We start from the raw sequence: 23,307 nt of genomic DNA, 5'->3' as shown, positions 1-23,307 counted from the left end.
AAGAATTTTACTATTTATAAAAGTAATTGAATCCTTCCAAAGAATTTTATTATTTATGAAAATAATTAAATGTTTGCGTAGAATTTTAATAAAATTTTTAAGAATTACTCTCCTGAAATTTTTAACAAATTAGGAACAAAATTAAATTTTTTCGTTAATTTTTTTTTTTTTTTTGAAAAGAATTGAACTTTTGCGAAGAATTTTACTATTTAAAAAAATAATCGAATTGTTTTAAAGGATTTATTAAAATTTTTTTAAATAATTAAATTTTTTCGAAAAATTTTATATCAAATTAGGAAGAAAATTGAATTCTTTCATGAAAGAAATTATTTTTTTTATTTTTAAAATTATTGATATTTTTGCAAAGATTTTACTATTTAGAAAAATAATTGAATTCTTTTGAAATATTTTATAACAAATTAAGAAAAAAATTGAATTCCTTTGTGAAATTATTTTGAAAGTAACTTAATTTTTGGTAAAAGAATTTTACAATTTATAAATATAATTGAATTATTCGAAGGATTTATTAAAATTTTAGAAAATAATTGAATTTTTGCGAAAAATATTAAAAATTTAAAAAGAAATTGAATTCTTTCCTGAAATGTTATTAAAATTGTATTAAAAATAATTGAATTTTTGCAAATATTTTATTATTTAAAAAAATAATTTAACTATTTCCAAGGATTTATTAAAATTTCAGGAAATAATTGAATAGTTTTGAAATTTTTTTTAATGAATTAGGAAAAAAAATTGAATTCTTTCGTGAAATTTTTTTTTAAAATAATTAAATTGTTTTTTAGAATTTTATGGAAATTTTTAAAAATAATTGAATTTTTGTGAAGAATTTTTTTTTCTTAATATTCAAAAGATTTTAGTAAATTTTGAAGAATTTTAATAAAATTTTCAAGAATAATTAGTTTTCGAGGAATTCGGTTAAAATTGTATTAAAAAAAATTGAAATTTTGCAATGAGTTTTAGTATTTATGAAAATAATTGAACATATTGCGAATAAATTAAAAAAAATAAAATTATAATTACGGTGACTAACTTCTCTTAATTATTTTCGGAAAAATTCAAATAAAATTCTTTAAAAGAATTGAATTTTTTTTAAATATAATGTAAAGAATTTTCAATTATTTCTTTATAAAAATTCAATTATCTTAAAAACAATAGAATTGAAAAATTTTATAAAATTCAATTAATAAATTATAAAATACTTTGAAAATTCGATCAGTTAAAGTTTTTAATGAAATTCTATAACAAATTAAATTGTTTTCAGTTGAATTTCACAAAATTTCTATTAATTAGATCATTTTTTTTAAATTTATCTGTGACTGAATAATCAGTGACTAATTTTTTTTACTATCAAATTAATTATTTTTAACTAATTCAAATTTTAGAGAACAGTACAAATATCTATATAAATTGAAATAAAAAGCGATTTTGGAAAAATAAATTAAAATAATATTTTTTTTAATTTGGTGAAAAAATTTCCGGTTTATTTCCTGTTTTTCCCGGATTTCCCGGTTAGTAGACACCCTATTTATAAATATCAAAAATTATCTCTTATTTCTAAAATTCGTAATTTCGTCTCGGAATTACAAAAAATGGATTTTTACTCGTCTATAAATTTTTAACTTGTAAAGAAAAAAAAAACAAAAATATTTACCTAACGAAAAATAAATTTTTAAATAAATTTTTGAATTCAAGTCTTGTAGTTGTGATTTCTGTGTTGGTGGCGAACAAGATTTTTTTTTGCAATATAAGATTTATTGCAAATAGTGCAAGTAAACGGTTTTTCCCCAGTGTGTGAACGAATATGAATTGTCATATAAGTCTTATTGATTAACTTGTCGCAATATTTGCAGGGAATAAGATTTTCACCGGTGTGCATTTTCTTGTGATTCGTCAGGCATTTCAACAGATGAGTGTCAAAATTGCATAATTCACATTTGTAGCGTTTACGTTTATATTCATTGGCGTAGAGATGAACGGAATTCACGTGTATTTTTAAATAGTCCGAGGAACGATAACTATTGCCGCAAAATTGACAGATAAAAGGACGAATTGCCAGCCTGTCGGTGTGACCGTGAAATAAATGTAGACGAAGTTCGGCCTTATGGTAAAATCCTTTATTGCAAAGATCACAAAATACGTTGTAATCTTTATTGTGTCGTCTTATGTGCATTGTCATTGAACCAACTGAAGCTCTCGTAGCACCACAAATGTGACAAATTAATTTTTCCTCGTGTTGCTTTATGTGCATTATCAATGTTCTTCTTGATTTGTAGATTTTTTTGCAATAATCACACTCTACGTCTCGATGATCCGGATTTGATTCTTCCATGTGTTTTTGAAAAGTCTCAGGTGATCGGAATCGTTTGTGACAAAGGGGACAACGTTTCTCATATTTTTTTTTTGGCTTTAAAATCTCGGTGATATTCAATTTATGCGCAGTTCTATGACGACCGAGTTGAAATCGCTTGGAAAATTTCTTATCACATTGATCGCATTCAAAAAATCCGGGATTGTTTGCACCATTTGGAAAATATGTTGCCTCGTGAGATTTCCAATGTTTTTCGGGTACATTAGCAGTTTTGAATTGCTCATCACAAATACTGCATTTAGCCTCTTTTGTTATTTCCTCATCCTCTGAACTTTCTTCCTCATTTTCACTTGGGGGAGAATTTTCCAATATTTTCATTTGAGCTCTGGTTCGTCTCGCAACTGGAATTTGTTTTCTACGCGATTTTTTCTTTTTTGGTTGATCTACGATTACATTGGGTTCCAATTTAACTTCTAGAAAATCGATTTCGATTTCATTTTTAATTGTCGGTTCGATTTTGATTCTATTTTCCTTCGCTGTTTTTTTTCTCTTTCGTCCTCTCCGTGGCCTTTCTTCTTTTTTTGCTGTTCCATCCCTAGAATGAAACGGTGTCTTAATGGATTAATTTCACGTAACTACGATAAAAAAAATACTTATCTAAATTTATCAGTAATTAATTAGTTCGCGACAATTAATTAGTTCGCTTAGTTATAATCACATCAATATTTCATTTAATCAAAAAAAATTAGTAAAGATTTAAATTTGGAGAAAAATTTTCAGAAGGAAAAAACTGATAGTTAAATTTTATCCCCGCCAGGGAAAGTGTTTTTCATTAATTTTTTTCCTCTATCCACAATTAATGTGACAAATGCAGAAAACTTCATTAAATTCGAATATAATTTTTATGCGATAAATTTCGTCCTTTGTAGAATAGCCAGAATATTCTCGTCCTCATTATTTATTCCTGTAAAGTTTAAATTTATTTTTCTTTTATTTTATTTAATCTAAAAAGTAATAAATCAAAAAAATTCTGAACGTTCAAATGAACGAAATTTAATTATTTCTTGTTCCAATTAATTAATACTAGCAAATGTTCAATTATTTTTAAACAAAATTTTAATAAAATTTGACGAACGAATACAATTATTATTCCAAAATTTTTATAAATTTTTCAAAACAGTGCAATTTTTTTTAAATAATAAACTCGTTACGGAAATTCAATTCTTTATAAATATTTCAAAAGAATTCAATTATTTTCTAAAATATTAAAAAAATTCTTCAAAATAATTCAATTATTGTTTTAAATAGTAAAATCTTTGCAAAAAATTAAATTATTTTCAAAATAAAATAAATAATTTCTTTCACAAAAGAATTCAATTATTTAAAAAATTTTTAATAAATCCTTCAAATAATTCAATTATTTTAAAAAATTTCCATAAAATTCTAAAAAACAATTTAATTATTTTAAAAAAAAATTTCACGAAAGAATTCAATTTTTTTTCCTAATTCATTAAAAAAAATTTCAAAACTATTCAATTATTTCCTAAAATTTTAATAAATCCTTGGAAACAGTTAAATTATTTTTTTAAATAATAAAATATTTGCAAAAATTCAATTATTTTTAATACAATTTTAATAACATTTCAGAAAAGAATTCAATTTTTTAAAAAAATTTTTAATGTTTTTCGAAAAAGTTCAATTATTTTCTAAAATAGTAAAATTCTTAACAAAAATTGAATTACTTTCAAAATAATTTAACAAAGGAATTAAATTTTTTCTTAATTTGTTATAAAATATTTCAAAAGAATTCAATTATTTTCTAAAATTTTAATAAAACTCAATAATTAAATGTTTAATATCAATTATTAACAAACACGATTATTTTAAAAACTTGAAAGAAATTGTTCATAAAATTTAATTAATTTAAAATTTTTTAATTAAAATTTGATAAAAACTCCATTATTTAAAAAAAATTCAAAGAAATTCTTCAAAAAGAATTTAATTAGAATTTTCGAAAATTTTAACAAAATTTTTTGAAGGAATTCTATTATTATCAAATTTTTCGATAAAATTCTTTGCAACAATTCGATGATTTCTTGAATACATTAATTTTAAAATTGAAAATATTTAAAAAGAAAGATTGATTAAAAAGTTAGGAATTTACTCGTATTTTCTAATTTGTGGAATTATTCGAATTGATAAAATTAAAGATATTAAAATTAATTAAAATCGAGTTTTACTGATAAAATCAAACTTTATAATCCGGAAATTTTATTCTTTTATGCTTTTTTTTCTTTAATATTGTAAATCTATTTAATAAACAAATAAAATTTAATAATATATTTAACAAAGAAATAGAATTTAATAATATATTTAACAAACAAGCAAAATTTAATTTAATTAAATTTAGTTAATTAAATTTTAATTAAAATTTAATTTTAATTTCAGAAATAAACGAAATTTAATAAATAAATAAAAATATCTATTAGCAATTAAAATTAAATTTAAATTATTTAAAAATACAGAGAGGACGTAATATAAAATGAAAAAATTTGCAAATATATAGAAAGAAGCTTTATTAAATAAAATTCATTTTACATATACAATCGACGTATAAAATAAAAAATATTTCTAGACATAAAAACGGTGTCTTAAAAAATATGTTTCTTTACTTTCATTTTTCTTTTCTTTCAAAATTGTAGAAGCAATTGTGAAATAATTTTCTTAAAACGTACGTTTGGTAAGCTTTGCTTTTATAATTCTGTAAATATAGAATAGTGGACGTTTTCTACTGACTTTATGAATGTACATTTTGCGAAAAAAAATATTGTAAAAATCCTTAGGATTAATTAATACAACAGTAATAATACGATTATTATTGTTTTACAAGTATAAAATATAAATATTAGCATATTTGTGTAGAAAGAATTAAGGCCAATTAGATGTGCGTAATTATCTTTAGAAAAAATTAAATTTTTACATTTCAGTCGTTAAAAAAATTAAAAATTACTATCTTTTTTTCTGCTTCCAAGTTTCCTCTTTTATTTTTTCGTTCAATTGCTTTTTTTCATTTTCTTTATATTTTTAGTTCTTTTTTTTCAATTTTAGTTCTTTTTCTTTCATTTTTATTTCTTTTTTTTAACATTTTTACTTCTTTCTTCAATTTCCAATACGAAATTCTATTTCCTAAATTCTCTTAATTAGAAATTTACGTTTTTGATTTACAATTCCTTGTGTAGTTTTTTTTGCTTTAAAAAACTTAAAACAACTTTCTTATTGTATAAAAAATTTTAATCTATAAAATCTATGTCATTGAAGATAAAAAATTTGATTTCTTTTCTATAAAGTTTACTTAAAAATAGTTTTGTGAATTTTTAATAAAGGAATGTTCAGTCTTTAAAAAAATATTATAATATTTAAGATAAAAAATACTGCTCTATATGAGAAAATTTGATAACAATATAAATGTTAGAAACTTAATAAAACGAGAATATCAAGAAGAATTTGAATAAACAATTTATCTAAAGTGAGAATTTTAGTTTGACAAATTTTATTAATTTTGAGAAAAGAATTTAATAAAATCGAATGTAGAAAAGCAAAAAATTGCAGTTTATAGATTTTTTTTAGTTAAAAAGACCTGCTTTTTGAGTATTTATAATTTTTTTTCTAAATCTCATTCTTATTTCTATATAAAACGAATTTTGTAAAATTTTAGTAGATTAGAAAAATTGTTTTTTAAAAAAAATCATTTTACGGAATGTGCGCTTGAGGAAGATATTTATGTAATTAAATAAATATTGAAATTCTTTCACAAAATTTCATTCGAACCGCTTTGAATAGTTATTTCGATAAAAATTACGATACGAATTGATTAGCTAGGAATTTGAATAACTGAACACGAATCTAAAACAAAAAATAATAGAAATAAATTTTCCAAAGTTTCAAATTCGCTATTTTGAATTTTGAATTTTAGATTCGAATTCAGTGAGATCAAAATTACAATTTTCATAATTAGCTTCCTTTTCTCTTTTCGTTTCACGTTTACATCTATAAATATAATTATTACAAAAAATCTGAATAACATACGAAACATCATTTTTTTTGTAGTGAATTCGTACAACAGAAAATAAGGCACGAGGTCCATACATTTTTTTTTATATAAATTCTTGCAAGCAGAGTGAGAAAAATATTTCTATCGCTATATTTGAACCCTGACATTATATTCTCGGTGTTTTTATATATAATATATGCATTGTTACATTTCTATTTTACAATTTACAATTTTTTTAATTTTACCATTTTTATATTAAATTATTAACAATACATTTTAGAAAAAAATTATTTAATAATTATCTCTTAAATTATTCGAAATTTTAATGATGAAAAATAATTATTCACTATATAGAAAAAATGTAACTTAAAAATTGTAACGAAAGAATATTTAATGAAATCAACTAGTTTTGTTAAAATTTTCGAATACGTTATACATTTCTTTTTTACTAAAATGTAAAATATTTTCTTTAGAAAATAATCTAAACAATTATATATAATAAATCTAAATTGCAGAAATAGAAATATTAATAGTGTAAATTTGAAACATAATATTCATAATATAAAAATAACTTAAATTTCGTCTATATTTATAATTGTAAAAAAAAATTTAATCATTAAATTCTTAATTCTGACGGGCATTTTTAAAAATGTAAAACAGAAATAATAATAATGGACGGGAGAAATTCTTATTCTACAATTCTGTTAACAATTGGCGATATTTAAATAAATTTAAAATGTCGAGAGATGAAAAATTAAAAAAAATACTAATACTAGTGTTTGTGAAGCGTAACAATATTACTGAAACTATTATAATAAATCATATTTATCAACAATCTATTTTTCTCAAAAAAAAAAGAAACAATAAGTTTGAAAAAAGTAGAAAAATTAGTTACTTTTCGAAATTTACTGGTATTAACAGAAATTATAATAGAAAACATTTTTCACAAATTTTTAATATCTTATGTTTTTGTAACAAGTTCATTTTTTCCAAAAAATATATTCTAATTCTTTTTTTTTTCTAAAAAAAGAAAAGCGACTTCTAATAAAATCAGTTTTTCTAAAAAATGTTTTTGTAACAAGTTCATTTTTTTCCAAAAAATATTTTCTAATTCTTTTTTTCTAAAAAAAAAGCGACTTCTAGTAAAATGAGTTTTCTAAAAAATGTTTTTCTATCAAGCTTTGATAACTAAAATTTATTTTACAATTTCTGAAAATTATTTTTGCTATCAAGTTTTAATTTCTAAAATTTATTTTACAATTTCTAACAAGTTTTGATTACTAAAAATTTTTTTTTTAAATAAAGGGAAATTCTGAATTTTTCCCAAAAAGTGGAATTATTTTTCTTACTTTATAATTAGTAAATTAATTTGGAATTATATAGAAATAGCTTTTTATTATTCAAAATGAACGTGATTTTCTTTTTGAATTTCAAGTTTATTAATTAGTAGTTAAGAAAAAATAGTAAAAAAATAAATAAATTTTAGAAATTCCCCTTCATTGTAAAGAAAATTGTTAGAAAATGCTTTTCAGAAAAACTACTTCAATTGATAAAATATTGAAAATCGTTATTAAAAAAACAATTTGCAACAGACAAAAATAGAATTATTAGAAAAAATCATTTCTTTTGTATAAACAATTAAAGTATGAAAACTTCTCTTAATATCTTCTATAAAAATTCTTTTTTTCAACTTTCTTGTAGACAGTATTTTTTCTCGAAAAAGTGCATTATTTTGTTAAATTTCCTGTCTCTAAAAAAAGTGACGTAGAAAAGATTTTCGTATATTCCCTACTTGATTAGGGATTTTGTCTAATTTTTCGCTTTTCTCTGGTTTTTAATAATAAAAAAGTAGTTTTCATTTTCTCCTGACTGACAAATATTATTTACTTTCTCTACTAAATTGTCGCACTATGAATACGTTTAAAATTTCATTTCTCGTAAAAAATTCCATAATTTGATTTTAAAATTTGTAATATAACTTTTTTAAAAAAAAGTAAACATTTATACGGCTAAATCGACTTTTGGAGAATTTATTACGATTTTAGATTCAAAGTCAGAGCTGTTAAAAATTGTTATTTTTCTTAAAAAATCGAAAAAATGGGATTAGATGCACAAAAAAGTGTTTGTCATTAATTTTTTAATGTTTTTAATTGTAAAATTATTCGAAAACATCAATAATTTTTTTTTAAATAAAAATATTTAATTCTTACTATTATTTTTCCACAGAAATTAAGATTTTGAAAAATTTCAAATCCTTTGAAATTCAATAATTTCTAAGAATTGCTACTGGTAGCTTATTGAAAATTATTTTCAAGATTTCAAATCAATTTTCGAGAATTTTCAATTGAAATTCTTTAGTAATTCAATTATTTTTAATAATTTTTAAGAAAGTTCCTTAAGAATTCAATTATTCTTGCAAAAACATTTTTATAAAATCAATTTATTTTTCACAATTTTGCTTTGATAGGTGAATATTTTTCTATTTTGAAAGATAAAATTTTGAATAAATTTTTGTATTACTTTTTATCATTTTTGTAAATATCCATAATTTTGAATCTCGAATAATTTAATTTTCGCATAGAAATTTATTAAAATTAATTAATTTATTAATTTGTTTTAAAGAATTTAATTAAAATTTAATTTTTAAAAATATTTAACTTAAAATTAATCAAAAATTTAATTTCTTAAATGCAAACGAAAAAATCGATTTTTACGCTGAAAATGCAAAAAAATTACAATTGCTATTCAATTTTATTTTTTACATAGAAATTCATTTGTTTATTTTTCTAACTAATTTCAAATCATAATTTTATTCATTTTTTAGATTTTATCTTTTTTATCTTAAAAAATTATGATTTGAAATTAGAAAAATAAGCAAATGAATTTCAATATAAAAAAATTGAATAACAATGGAATCAGTTTTATCAGTTTCCATTTTTTTTCAAAAAAATGCTTCAAAAGTGGTAAAAAAATCAATTTTTTCACTCGTAATTTTTTTTTAAATCTATCAATTTTTGAGAAAAAATAAAAAATTTAAAAAAGAGTCAAAATATTTTCTGATCATTCAATATTCTCTAAAAAAAATACTATAAACATAATTTAAATCTTTAAAATAATTTAAAATTTTTAGAAAATAATTTAAAAATAGGTAATGTCCCTTAATGGACATGATTTTATTCAAATTGACATAATTAAATTAATGAATTTTGAAATAAAAAAATTGAATAATGTAGTTTTTTTTTCAAAAAATGGTAAAAATAAATTTTTTCGTAGATTCAAAAAAATATTTTCTACAAAATTACCCATGGATTTTAAAATCTACGAATTTTTAAGAAAAATAAAAATTTGTAAAGGGAAAAAATATTTCCCTTTTATTTTGTGACCATTTTGGATTCCTCACAAAAAATTAATATTTTTATGGAATAAATTATTTTCGTCAATTAGTTAAAAATATCGGTTTAACTTTAAGTTAATTGTTTGCAATTAAAAATAGGTTTTTGTGGATTTAAATCCTTATTTAAATCAAATAACAGCCCTGATTGAGAAAGAGAATACGAAAATACTTTTTTTGAAACTAAAATCGTGAGTCGAAACAAAATTTACCAATGAAAAATGAGAAGAAAATATTCTCCTTGAATCAAAATGGAATTATTTATAGAGAAAAAACGAAACGAAACGAAATGTCGTCTAATTAAGGAAGAATTGTCTGAACAGCCTCAAGAATAAATTCACTTTCTTGTTGCGGCGTTTGCTGTTGTCGCGCACTCTGCTTGGCATGTGTTTTCAAATGTGAATTTAACATTGTCTTGGAGGCAAATGATTTTTCACAATATGAGCATGGATATGGTCGATCGCCCGTGTGCCCTCGCAAATGAACAACCAACGTTGTCCTCTGGGTGAAACTTTTATCGCACTGCGTACATTTATGTGGCCGCTCGCCAGTGTGAGTTCGTCGATGAACACTGAGATAATTTTGCGACGTGAATGCCTTTTGACAGAGATCACAAACATGAGGCTTCTCACCGGTGTGCTTTCTCACATGAACCGTGAGATAAGTTTTACTCGACAACGATTTACCGCAAATATGACAGACATATTCATTTTGTGGCCCCATATTCCCGTGCGTTCGCATATGCACCAATAAAACTTGTTTCCTGGAAAATCGTTTATTACACAGCGAGCAATGATGCTTTTTTTGCGGTGGGATGTAGTCCGGCTGATGGAGTTTCGCGTGTAATCTCAAACCCTGACGATAGCGGAATGTTGCATTACAAATATCACATTGAAAGGGTTTCTCCTTTGAATGTGACAATTGATGATCGAGAAAGGTGTTACGAGTGTAAAAACCAGCGCCACAAATTTCACAATGAAATTTATACTCTAAATTATGACGTCTTTGATGGCTAATGAGATTTTGTCGATGTGGCGAACTGTAATCGCAATTTTTGCAATTGTATAATTTTACATTACTGTGAAATTGCTGCTGATGTTTCTTGAGTGTTAATAAATCGTTGAATTGCTCTTGACATAAATTACACGCTAATTGATTGTCCTCGAGTAAAATATCATCATCTTCGTTGTCGTCGTCGGCGATAATTTTCTCCTCATGAATATCGTGAGCTATTTTCATGTGTAACTTGAGCTCGTCTTCGCCAACAAATATTATCCCACAATGAGTGCACTGATAGATTGCCTCGGTCACCAAAATTTCACCATTTGAGTTGATTTTCAGATCGTCGGTGATGAGTATTCCAGTGACATCGGTCGTCGTATAAACGATATTAATGTTATCGCAACATTCATCATTTTGCGGTGGCAGCATGTCGAGTTTTGATACAAAGTATCTGAAAAGAATAGAGACAAAATTTGGTCAATTCAGAACCGTTTAACAGTTTTTTTTTTTTATTTTTAAAATTGTCTTTTTCTTTCTTTAAAGCAATTTTTTACTATTCTTTCAAAATTCTATATTTACTACCGATATCTTCTATTTCCTGAAATTAACTAAAAAAAAAATCGAGTTCCTTTGCTTCCCTGGCTAAAAATTCATATCTCTTCAGGGAACAATTTTCATGACGTTCGATTATTATTTCCATTTTCTTTCTTACATACTTAAAAATTAAATTTTCTATCGAGACAAAAATCCGAATTTCGATTATTATAAATAAATATTAATACACGAATTAAATAGAAAATGTTACAAATGTTATTAGTGCTAAATTCGTGCAATGTGCATTATTTAAAAAAAAGAAACAAAAACTTTGTTCCTATTAATAAAAAACAATTTTTTAGAATAAAATTAAAGAAAATAAATCCTATAATCGTGTACGCAGCAAAAAATAATAATTAATTAAAATTAACAAATTTTAATTAATATTCAATAGATTATTTGTTTAATTTTGCTACAACTCACAAGAAACAAAATTAAACAAATTTAATTTAATTTAACGACGATTTCTTTTTTCTTGTCTTTTTCCCCCGAAAAAAAGGAGGAAAATTCCAGTCATTTTCAAGAAAATATTTCCACTAAAATAAAATTCGTATTAAAATTTAAAAATTCCTTACCTTCTGAGATAGAAAATTTTGAAGTTGATTCTATAAATAATCCCCAAGAATCCTTTCACTACACGTTAGTTTCCATTGCAGATTAAAATAATAAATTTTACAGAAATAAATTAAAATTTTCATTTCTCCCTCTAAGCTCGAAGGTTTAAATTTTAATGGAAATGAAAAAAAACCCATTTTTAACAACAAAAGGTTAAGTTCTGAAATTATCGACAAATTGTTGTGAAGAATATTTTAATGTTATTTTATTACATGCAAATATAGTTGACGATAATTATTTAGCAACTATCACAATTAGAACATTTGAATAAATATAACCCATTAAGCGTATACAGTTTTAATTTTTATCCTAATTATAACCAGATTATAGCTGAGAAAAAAAATATTTACTTAAAATAGCAAAAAAAAAAAAATTTACGGAATTAAGTAAATATTTCTCTAAATACTGCGAAATTATTTCAGTAAAAAATTTGTTAGCTATTCTCTCTGAAAATGTCGTTGAACTAATTAAAGTTAGTCAAATTTTGTACTTATTTTTCTTTCTTAGTAAAAAAATGTTAATATAGTATTTTTAGATTATTTTACTCAAATTTAGAGAAAAAAATTACTAAAAATTAGAAATTTTTAATTTAATCCAATTGAATTTAAATTAAAATTAAATTCAATTAAATTCAATGAAATTCAATTGAATTTAAATTCAGAGAGTTTCAAGTAAATATTCTATTCTGTGTATTAAAATATTTTACTCTAAATAAAAATATTTATATTCTATTAAATCTTTAAAAAAAAATTGAAATATTTTTTAAGGAAAAATTAATTTCCAATCGGATAAAATTACTATTTATGTAGTAAAGCATAAATATATTGTTTACTTCCGTAATTGACATTTTTCTATGAAAATTTCTATCGAGTTAAATAAAAACTGAAAAACAGATTTTCGTGTTTTTGTTTTAAATATAAACAATTTTTTTTCTAAGTGAAAAATCTACAATCAAAATAAGAGAAAAATGTCAACATAATTATTGCATTAAAATTCAATTACTAATTGAAAACTTATTCTGTCTTTAATTAATCGTTAGCTGTACTTATCTTTAATTTTTAAATACTTAATCATTTTTAATTTAAATACTTAATAGATTTTAATTTTAATACTTAATAGTTTTTAATTTAAATACTTAAGTTTTTAATTTTACATAATTAATAGTTTGTAATTTAAATATTTAATCATTTTAAATTTAAATACTTAATAATTTTTAATTTAAATACTTAATAATTTTTAATTTAAATTTAAATACTTAATACTTTTAAGTTTAAACTTAAATACTTAAAATTTTAATGAATAATAACTTATGAAAACATTATGTAGAGAAAATGTGAAGTAGAACTTAAGCAAAAATAAAACTCCCATTTTCTGAACATTTGTTCTCGATTAATTAACATATGACAAGTATTATAATCTTGCGGTGATGAAATTAAATTTATAAATATATTTTGTTTCCTTACACATCTAAAATACCGTTCACACAAAATTTATTTATTAAAATATTCCATTAATGCTGGAAGGTTGGCACATTTCAACCTTTAATACCAATTACCGTTACGGGCCTTATATTTTTCACACGTAATATTTAATTACTTTACTTTAATTTTATAGAATTTTTTTTTTTTTATTAATTTTAATTTTACTTTGAGGTATTAGTTATTTATTGTAAATATACATTAACGTATAATATTAATTATTATTGTACCGAAAAAATATGAATACAAAATTTTTTTAATCAAAAACAAGTAATGACTATTTTTTTTTTTAATATAGAAAATATTTTCTACTTTTGAAATATTTTTTTTACTTTATATTAAAATTATAAAAGTTCTATTAATTTATCTTTATAAGGCCTGTAATTAAATACAGTTAACATATATATTTTTCGCTGAGTCCTTGTAACTTTTATAATACTAATAATACAAAAGGCACTCGAATTATCACCGTTTTTGGTTTTCTAATTTTTTAAAAATTGACATTTGTTTTTTGTTCTAGAAAAATTTGAAAGAAACTTTTTCTAATTTGTGCTTTACAACATTTCGCGTAGTATTTTAGTAAAGTCTGTTTAAAAACAACAGATATTGAGACATAACATAAAATTTACAAATATTTTTTAAAATTGAAATTAAAAATTTTGCGACGTTTTAAACTGAAGAAAAAATTATTTTCTTTCACTATTATTGAATAAATATTTCTAAAAAAACAAATATTGAGTCAACTGATAAAAAATTTGGAACGAAAGAAATTTTAGTTTCGAATACAATTTATTTATAATTAATACTATACTAATTGCAGTAAATTAAATTATTAATTAAATAAATGTGTAATGTAATAATTAAATAATTATTACATTAATTAATAATACTATACTTAAAAAAATTATTTTGTTCAGGTAAATATTTATTTGATAATAGTTAAAAGTAGTTCAAATCAAATAATTTTCTTTTTAGTATTTGAATGAAATTTAAATCAATATTTTTTCAAATAAAAAAATAAACAAAAGTATTAAACATTACGATAAAATTAATAAAATAGGTTTTATGATTCTAAACTTTTCTTGAGTTTTTTCTTCATCACAGACGAATTTTACGTTCTATATTGAAAAATGTTTCTAAAGTTTCGAACCTTCATTTGAATGACGATATTTTTTTTTACTTCTTTTAATTTGTACTTTCAAAAAAGAAAATCATTTCGTATATTAAAATACTTCTCAATTAGACAAATGTTCAATTTTAATTATTTTGCCTTTTTGTTTTTTTTTTCAATTTTAATATTGTATTTAGAAGAAAAATATTTAAATAGAAGAGAAATTCATTCATTTGAACGTTCAAAACTTTAGGAAAAAATTGAAAAAAAATTTGACTCTAGTAATTATTTAACTTGTGACATTAAATTGTGTGCGCATCCTTTTTAAACAAATAACAATGGTTAGTGACAATAATTGTCTGTTCTCTCGCGGGATTTAATTTACGAGAAACTGAATAATATTTAATTCGTTACGCACGTAATCTACATTGTTTTCTAAAATTTGAGCATTTTTTTTTATATTACTTTTTTGGTTTATTATACAGAGATTATTTTACTTTTCTAATTTTTTTTAGACTTTATACGTTTAAAAAATAAGTTCCTAGAGTGAATAAATTATTACCTAAAGTCGCCTAAAGTTTTAAAACTACTTTTTGAGCCTAATTTTAAAATTCAGGTCCAAATAAAAGAAATACTTTTCTTTTATTTTTAAAATTCTTTTAAAGTTATTTTAAAATATTTTAATAATTCTTTTTCTACTATGAAGTTTGGAAATTTTGAAAATTGATATATTTTAGTAGGATTTTTTTCTTTAATTTTTTATTTAGAAGAATTACTATTTTAAGGAAGAATTCGACAAACAATCGGAACAAAAGACAGAATTTTGTATATTGAAAGAAAAAGACTTTAATAAATTTTAAATTCTTTTTGGTAGAAATTTAAAGAATATTCGACAATTTAAATAATTGATTTGAATAAAAGTTACAATTTTTTGTCAATAAAAAACAATTTAAGTAACAATTTATAAAATTATGATATTGGACTAATTTTAATTTTGAATGTCCATCAGATTCTTCCTTTAATCAATTTAAAAAAAATTCTACTTCACTGAATTTTCATTTGTCTCGACTTTTATTTCAGGGTTGCCACAAATATTTTATTTTATTTTTCCCTGACTTTTCCCTGATTTCCAAACAAAATTTTTACTTTTTCCCTGACCCTAAAGAATATTTTAATTCACTCTAAAAATTATTAGATACTCAAAACAATGTTCTATTACATTTATTTACAAATTTCTTTAATTGTAAAATTATTCAAAAACATCAATAAATTCTTTTTTAAATAAATATTTAATCATTATTATTTTTCCGTGGAAATTAAAATTCTTCAAAACATTCAAAATCAAAGCTTTTTGAAATTCAACAACCTATAAGAATATTATTACAAGTCTTCGCCTTCTTCATGTTTTGTAATAATTTAAATTATTATAATATTTTTCAAAAAAAAATTAATTATTTACAAAAATCCTAAAAAATCCATCGCAAGAATTCAATTATTTTGACAAGTAGTAAAATTTCTCAAAAAAATTCAATTATTTAAAAAAAATGTAATAAAATTCGTTGCAATAATGCAATTATTTTCATAAATAATAATAAATCGATTTTTCGGTAATTCATTTTTAAATCAATTTTTATTAGAAACTTCTAGAAGAATTCAATTATTTGAATTAAAAAATAAATAATTTATTGAATAATTGAATGTTTTTTAAAGTTGAATTCTCATAAAGAATTTTATGAACAAATTTTTAAATCATTGAATTCTTTTGACAAATTTTAATAAAATTTTTAAGAATAATTACATTTTTTGAGGAATTCGATTAAAATATTGTATCAAAAATAAATAAAATCCTGCGATGAGTTATATTATTTATGAAAATAATTTTATTATTTATAAAGATAATTGAAATTTTGACAAAAAATTTTTTAACATAATTGAATTTCTGCGAAGAATTTTATTACTTTTGAAAGTAATTGAATTCTTCCAACGAATTTTATTATTTATAAAAATAATTGAATTCTTGAAAAGAAATTTGTTAACTTTTTTTAAATAATTGAATTCTCGCGGCGAATTTTATAAAAATCTTTTTAAATATTTGATATTTTTCGAAAAATTTTATTAAATTTTGTATTTTTAATAATTGAATTCCTGTGAAAATTTTATTACTTATGAAAATAATTGAATTATTTCGAAGAAATTTATTAAAAATTTTGTAAATAATTGAATTCCTGTGAAATTTTGTCAAGAATTTTATTAAAATTTTTCTAAAATAATTAAATTTCGGAAAATAATTTTATTATTTATAAAAAGACTATAAATTTTGTTAGGAATTTTTTTTAAAATTTTTGAAAATAATTGAATTCTTTCAACGATTATCATTAAAACTTTAAAAAATAATTGAATTTCGGTGAAGATTTTTATTAATTATAAAAACAATTAAATTCTTGAAAAGAACTTTGTTAAATTTTTTTTTAAATAATTGAATTCTTGCCATGAATTTTATAAAAATATTTTTAAATAATTGAATTTCTATAAAAATTTTATTACTATTTCGCGATAATTGAAATTTTGACCAGAATTTTTAAAAAAAAATTTAACATAATTGAAATTTTGTGAAGAATTTTTATAACTTTTGAAAATAATTGAATTTCTGGAATAATTTGTAACTTTTCCAAAATACAAATTTTTTTTTAGTATTTTTAACTGAGATTCTTCTATCAATCTAGTATTTATGAAAATTGTAAAAATGATTCATTAAATAATTTATAAGTCATAATTTTATGATAGAGATCTCCAAGAATTAAGTTATTTAAAAAGAAATTATTGTCAGAAATAGAAAAAATTGAAGGTTTTGTATTAAAATTCGTGGTAATTTCATAGTTTATGAGGCAAACAAAAAAAAAGCATCAAAATTCAGAGTTTTGTCATGATTTTTAAAAATTCAATTTTTTCCAGTACTTTTAACAAAAATCCCTAATTTTTCCCTGAATTCCCTGACCTGTGGCAACCCTGATGTAGCAGAACCCTTTTCTTAAAATCTAATTTTTTTTCTTGGATCAGTTCACGTGGAATTGTCCTAATTCAGATTTAGAGAGAAAATTGATTTTTTTTACTAATTGTGATAAAAATCAAAATCTCAGTTTTAAAGTTTTTGCATTTTTTAAAATTTTCTAAATTTCTTGATTTTTTTTGCAAATTATTTTTTAGTAAACAAAAATTATTTTCAGTGAAGTGTTTGAATTTTTTTGAATTATCAGAATTCTTTGAATATTTGAAGAAAATCTAATTTATAAATATCTATCGAAAGAGCTTGAGCATTTGATTTAAATGACCGATTACTTGACTATTATCAATTAAATATTTACTTGAATCAAATAATATTTATTGGAGTCAATTAAATGTCTATTTGAACAATAATTTCAGTATTTGAACCAATAATTTCAGTATTTGAACCAACAACAATTTAATTGTGCCCAATAAATATTATTTGATTGAATTAAATATTTAATTGACAATAGTCAACTAATCGGTTATTTCAATCAAATAAATTTTGTTTTCCGTGTCAGATAAATTTCCCTATAAAAAAATTATTACCTATCTGATTAAAAATTTGCCTTTTGGTTTTAAAAAATTTCGTAATTACGCCATCGATAACAATGTAGATAGAATAATTATATCACAGAGAGACAACATTTCGACGACTAAATTACAACTATTTTTCTTTTTCTCTAATGTTTTTTCATATGATTGAGCATAATGGTGCGTGTAACGAAACCCTTACCGCATAGTGTACAAGTATAAGGACGTTCACCGGTATGATAACGTCGATGTACCGTCAATGTTGATGCTTGTGTAAATGATTTTCCACACATTGCACATAAATATGGCCGTTCACCAGTGTGAATACGCTGATGGACAACATAATATTTACGATGAGTGAAACCCTTGCCACAAACATCGCACACCAATGGTCTCAAACGATGTACCGATTTATGACTATTGAGCAATTCAGGTGTTGGAAATTCCTTCGTGCACGAATCACAGGGATACGAAGGATTTGACGTTGTTAAAAGTCCCGATTGTGGGCTTATTATGTTTATCGGCGTCGCCGGTACAATTGCAGTTGGCGCAATTGTACCAACTGCCCGACAATCGGGTTTGTGTGTTTTCGCGTGATGATTATAAAGATTACGTGTTTCGAAGCGCATGAAACATTTTGGACACGAATAGGGTTTGTCCTGATTTGTCTCGTGTAATTTTTTATGACGCTCGAGTAGTGTTCGATAGCGAAATGTCGCCTGGCATTGATCGCAGGAGAAGGTTTTTTCTTGTCTCGTGGCGACATTGGGTGTTTGAACGTATGAGGTCGATGTGACACTGTTCATTGGCGTTGAATGTGTCACCTCGTGCATTCGTAAGTGACTTTGAGCGAGGAATGTCCTCGAGCAAATTTGACAAGTGTAACGTGGTTGATTGATAATATTGTTGTCGACCAAGCCAATTGGAGCTTGGACAATATTCATTTGATTGCGATTGTCAATTTCCTCACGTTGAGGATGACTTGTTTTTATGTGATAATTTAATTTGAGAATAGTGCGAAATTCGAGGCCGCAATTTGGACATGAATAAGATTCGCCGAGAATTTGTACATGCTCGTGGAGAACAGGTTGCTCTGGATAGAGAACCGAGAGATGTGATAGTGATGGTGCCATTTGTAAACTCGATGGCATCATCGTTGGATGATTCATGAAGACTGATGGTTGTAGATAATTACAGCAGCCGGCTAATCCGATATCTGCCTGTTCGGGTGAGGGTGAAAGTATTTGTCGTAGCATCCCTGATAAACCGCCGAATGTACCTCCATCTCTGAAATTGACAAAACCCAAGGACATTGCCGGCAAAAGTGACCGAAAAAACACACAGAGATAAAAATGTTTATATTATTTTCCAAGATCATTTTTCATACCTACAACAAAAATTTTTATTAAAAATCCATATTAATTGATATAATTAATAATACAGTCGAACCTGTCGGAATGCAAAACCTTTTTTGTCCAACAAGAATTAAATTTCCCTTTGGTTTGAAATTTCGTAATTGAATTGAATAAATTAGAATTATTTTCTAAGTGAATATTGTAAAAAATTTGTTCCAGAATATTGTAAAAATTGTACAAAATTTGTATAATTCTACAAAATTGTGCAAAATTTTTACAAATCTACAAAATTGCACAAAATTTTTACAATTCTACAAAATTGGACAAAAGTTTTACAATTTTTGTAAGGATTGTAAGAATAAAATCTAAGAAATCGAGAGTTGCATTCCAAAAGGTTTCACTGTAATGAAATTAAAATATAAAAATTGAAAACTCTTCGACGATGAAAAATGATCTCCATCAGTAAAAAATCAAATTTTTGCAGACGAGCAACAGGCGGTGATGCACATTTATAAATTTGGCTTGTGTGTTTTCTGCAATTGTGGTCGTGCAAGGTGCTTGGGCGTTGCAATTTTTGACTGTCACATTTAAACTTCCGTATCATCGAACTTAGAGAGAGAAAAATTTTCTACAGTTCCATACTTTATACATTACCTTTCTTTCTTTTCTTTCCCTTTCCTAATTTTCATTTTTAAACAAAAACAGCTTCATCCGGAACTTAAAATATTTTTCATGAATCTCCATAATTAAAAACCTGAAAATTCCGATAAGGAATAAAATAAAAATAATGATGAGACAAACGAAGAGTGAATGTCTTCGTTTGTGTCGTAAAACCACTCGGATTTTATTATAACAGAAATAATAAAAATACTGAATAAACAAACTAGTAAATTGATAAATCAATTTTTAAAAAACTGAAACTTTCAATGAGTAACAAAATAAAAATAGTGAATAAAACGAAAAATAGTAAATTGATAAATCAATTATTAAAAAACTGAAATTTTCAATTTTCAATGAGTAATAAAATAAAAATCTTGATTAAAAAAATAAATAGTAAATTGATAAATTAATTATTAAAAAACTGAAATTTATAATTTTTAATTTCCATTTTCCAATAAGTAATAAAATAAAAATCTTGAATGAAAAAAAGAAATAGTAAATTGATACATCAATGATTAAAAAACTGAAATTTCTACTTTCCACTTTTCAGTAAGTGGTAAAATAAAAATTCTGAATAAAAAAGCGAATAGTAAATTGATAAGTCAATTTTTTTTTGATAATTCAATTAAAAAACCGAAATTTCCTTTAAATACCTATAAAAATACTGAATAAATAAAACTAGACAGTAAATTGATAAATCCATCAGTTAAAACCTGAAATTTCCGATAAATAGTAAAATCAAAATACTGAATAAAAAAAAACAAATTGTACATTAAATAAATGTTGGATAAAGAAACATTAATATGAGTCAATAAAAAGTCGAAATTGTCAAATTCGGGAGAAAATTGAATTATGACAAAAATTTCGACAAAAATCCGACTAAAGCGTAAAAATAAATGAAATGATAAGAAAAATAGACTTATGTTTTAAATTTCTAAAACTAATTATTATCTAAAAATTGGTAATTATTGGTAAAAGTTCATTATAAATAATAATTATTTAAAAAAATATACGTCACCTTTGAATTTAATCCAGTAACGACGATTTCCGGCGACCAAAATACTTCCGGATTTTGAAACGACGATATCTTCGATTTTATCCACAGGTTTTTAATATTTTCAGAAGCACTTCATCAAAACGAATATTTTCGAAAAATGTTCCAAAAATGGATAATAATAATAATAATAACAATAACAATAATAATAAAAATAATAATAATAATAAAAATACTAATAATTAATATTTAATAGTAATAACTAAATATTATTTGATACATTAATATTTAATTATTAATATATTAATAATTAATAATATTAATAATTAATAATGATCAATATTATTAATGATTTATAATTATAATTTTTAATATTAATTTTACAAAGAAAAAAAAGAATTAAATAACTTTTACCACTTTCATAGTAAAACCTAATTTTTTAAAAATTTCTGCGCATTTTTGTCAACTTTTAATATTTTTATAGTAAATTTTGCTGCGTTCGAAGTAAATTTTTGTAAAAAATTAGTAATTTTTACTTCGAAAATAACAAGATTTAATCCGAAATTACAAAAAGTTGCCAAAAATGAGCAGAAGTTACAGAAAATTTTAGTTTTACTTTGAAAATAGTAAAAATTATTCCATTTTTTTCTCCTTGTAATAATGATTAATATTAATAATGATTAATTTGATTAATACTAATATTAATAGTATTAATTAAATATTAATAATTAATATTAATACTAATATCAATAATATTAATTAAATAGTATTAATTAATATTACTACTATTTTAATAATATTAATAATTAATAATTACACATTACTGTTAATAAAATATTATTCAAAATTAATATAAGAAGGTCACCGTTTCCCAAGGATATCAAATTGAGAAAAAAAAACGAATCAAAAGTGTTGCGAAGCAACATTTTGATTCGATTTTTGTCTCAATTTGATATCCGCAGAAAAACTATGGTATAATTTAGTTAATTAAATTAAAATGTTAAAAAACACATTTTTAATACAAACACTATTGAAAATAGTAATTAATATATAAAACCGTGTTTATTTAAATAAAAATTATTTAAACAATAGAGGAAAATGTTAATTTTCCTCCATTTTTGTCATTTTTCAATCAACGAATTTTGTCTTCAATTCGCAATTTTTATGATCAAATTAAAAAAATAAATACGAAAATGAAAAAAAAAAATACTGACAAAATTGATAACACTTTTTGCAAATTTTCCTCCTGTTCTCTTGATTAAATTCACTGATATACACGAATTTATTTTTCCGTTGAAAAAACGAAACAAAAATTACTTTTTCGTAGCTGGAGAAAATTTCAATGTCTCGTTGATTATTGTTGAGAAAAAAATAACAACAATATGAAGATTCGAGTCTCCAAAAAAGTAATTGCGCTTTTTTTTTTTTTATTAAAAATAAGCTTTAAAAGAAGCTTTTTAAAAAGAAAAACTATTTTCGGGCAGAGGGGAAACAAAATTGCAGCCGATTGGGTAAAAAAAAGGCGCAAAATTTTGTCGAAAAAAATTTATTTCATATCAAATTTATTCGATACCAAATATCAAATAGAATAAAAAAAAATATTTGATATTAAATATTAAATAAATAAGAATTAGGAAAATTGTGGGTTATTCAGATAACTGAAAAACTGGTACTTTCAGGGGAAAAAGAAAAAGTACCTTCAGTTTTCTATAAATTACAAAATCGAGGGGGACGGGATTTAACAATACAATTTCAAACGAATACAAAGAATAATATTTTAACAATTTTTTTTTTTTTAATAGTAAAAAAAAGAAAATACTCGCCTTTTTAAATAATTCAAAAATCCATTTTTCTTCTCTCTTCTCATCGAAAAAATGGAAGTTGTCCTCGTTTTCCTTTCCTTTTCTTTTTTCTTTCCGGGAAAAATTTCTTCTTGCGATAATCTTGCGAAATTCCAGCATTTTTTGTTTGTCCATTTTTAGACACTTTTTTATTTATTTCGAATTCGAAAATCCAATGAATCCAATTTTCTTTTTTCGTTTCAATAAAAAAACCGAACGAGATTTTCTCCAGAAAAAAAATTTTTTTTCGAGGAGAAACTAATTTTTTTTTCTATAGATTTAAATTTTTCGTTTTAGAGAAAATTTTTCTGCC

At 22.6% G+C, this 23,307-nt stretch overlaps 2 protein-coding genes across 17 annotated transcripts in view; both read right to left on the bottom strand.

Moving 5' to 3' along the window:
• Positions 1–23,307, bottom strand: part of LOC122511474 (zinc finger and SCAN domain-containing protein 2-like) — a 98,067-nt gene that overhangs the window by 69,024 nt on the left and 5,736 nt on the right. The window contains exon 5 of one of the 16 annotated variants that reach the window (XM_043626720.1): positions 1,691–2,921. The exons of 14 other annotated variants lie outside the window; for them this stretch is intronic. In XM_043626720.1, coding sequence (XP_043482655.1) covers positions 1,706–2,921 — 1,216 coding nt within the window. In that variant the 3' untranslated portion in view covers positions 1,691–1,705. Of the gene's footprint in view, positions 1–1,690; positions 2,922–9,826; positions 11,222–23,307 lie in introns of those variants that run through there. One more of the 16 variants, XM_043626725.1, reaches the window with a different exon arrangement.
• Positions 18,129–19,681, bottom strand: LOC122511477 (zinc finger protein 267-like). The gene has a single exon (XM_043626727.1). The coding sequence runs from the start codon at positions 19,455–19,457 to the stop codon at positions 18,294–18,296; it is 1,164 nt and encodes a 387-aa protein (XP_043482662.1). The 5' UTR covers positions 19,458–19,681; the 3' UTR covers positions 18,129–18,293.

Source organism: Leptopilina heterotoma, unplaced genomic scaffold (assembly GCF_015476425.1).
Source record: "Leptopilina heterotoma isolate Lh14 unplaced genomic scaffold, ASM1547642v1 Lhet_83, whole genome shotgun sequence".
NCBI classification, from domain to species: domain Eukaryota; kingdom Metazoa; phylum Arthropoda; class Insecta; order Hymenoptera; family Figitidae; genus Leptopilina; species Leptopilina heterotoma.
Note: the sequence above shows the minus strand (reverse complement) of the source record. Positions and strands in the feature narration are given on the sequence as shown.

What these genes read in the sequence shown, in the direction of transcription:
- LOC122511477 (XM_043626727.1), bottom strand. Translation starts at nt 19,457, where the DNA reads ATGTCCTTGGGTTTTGTCAATTTCAGAGATGGAGGTACATTCGGCGGT.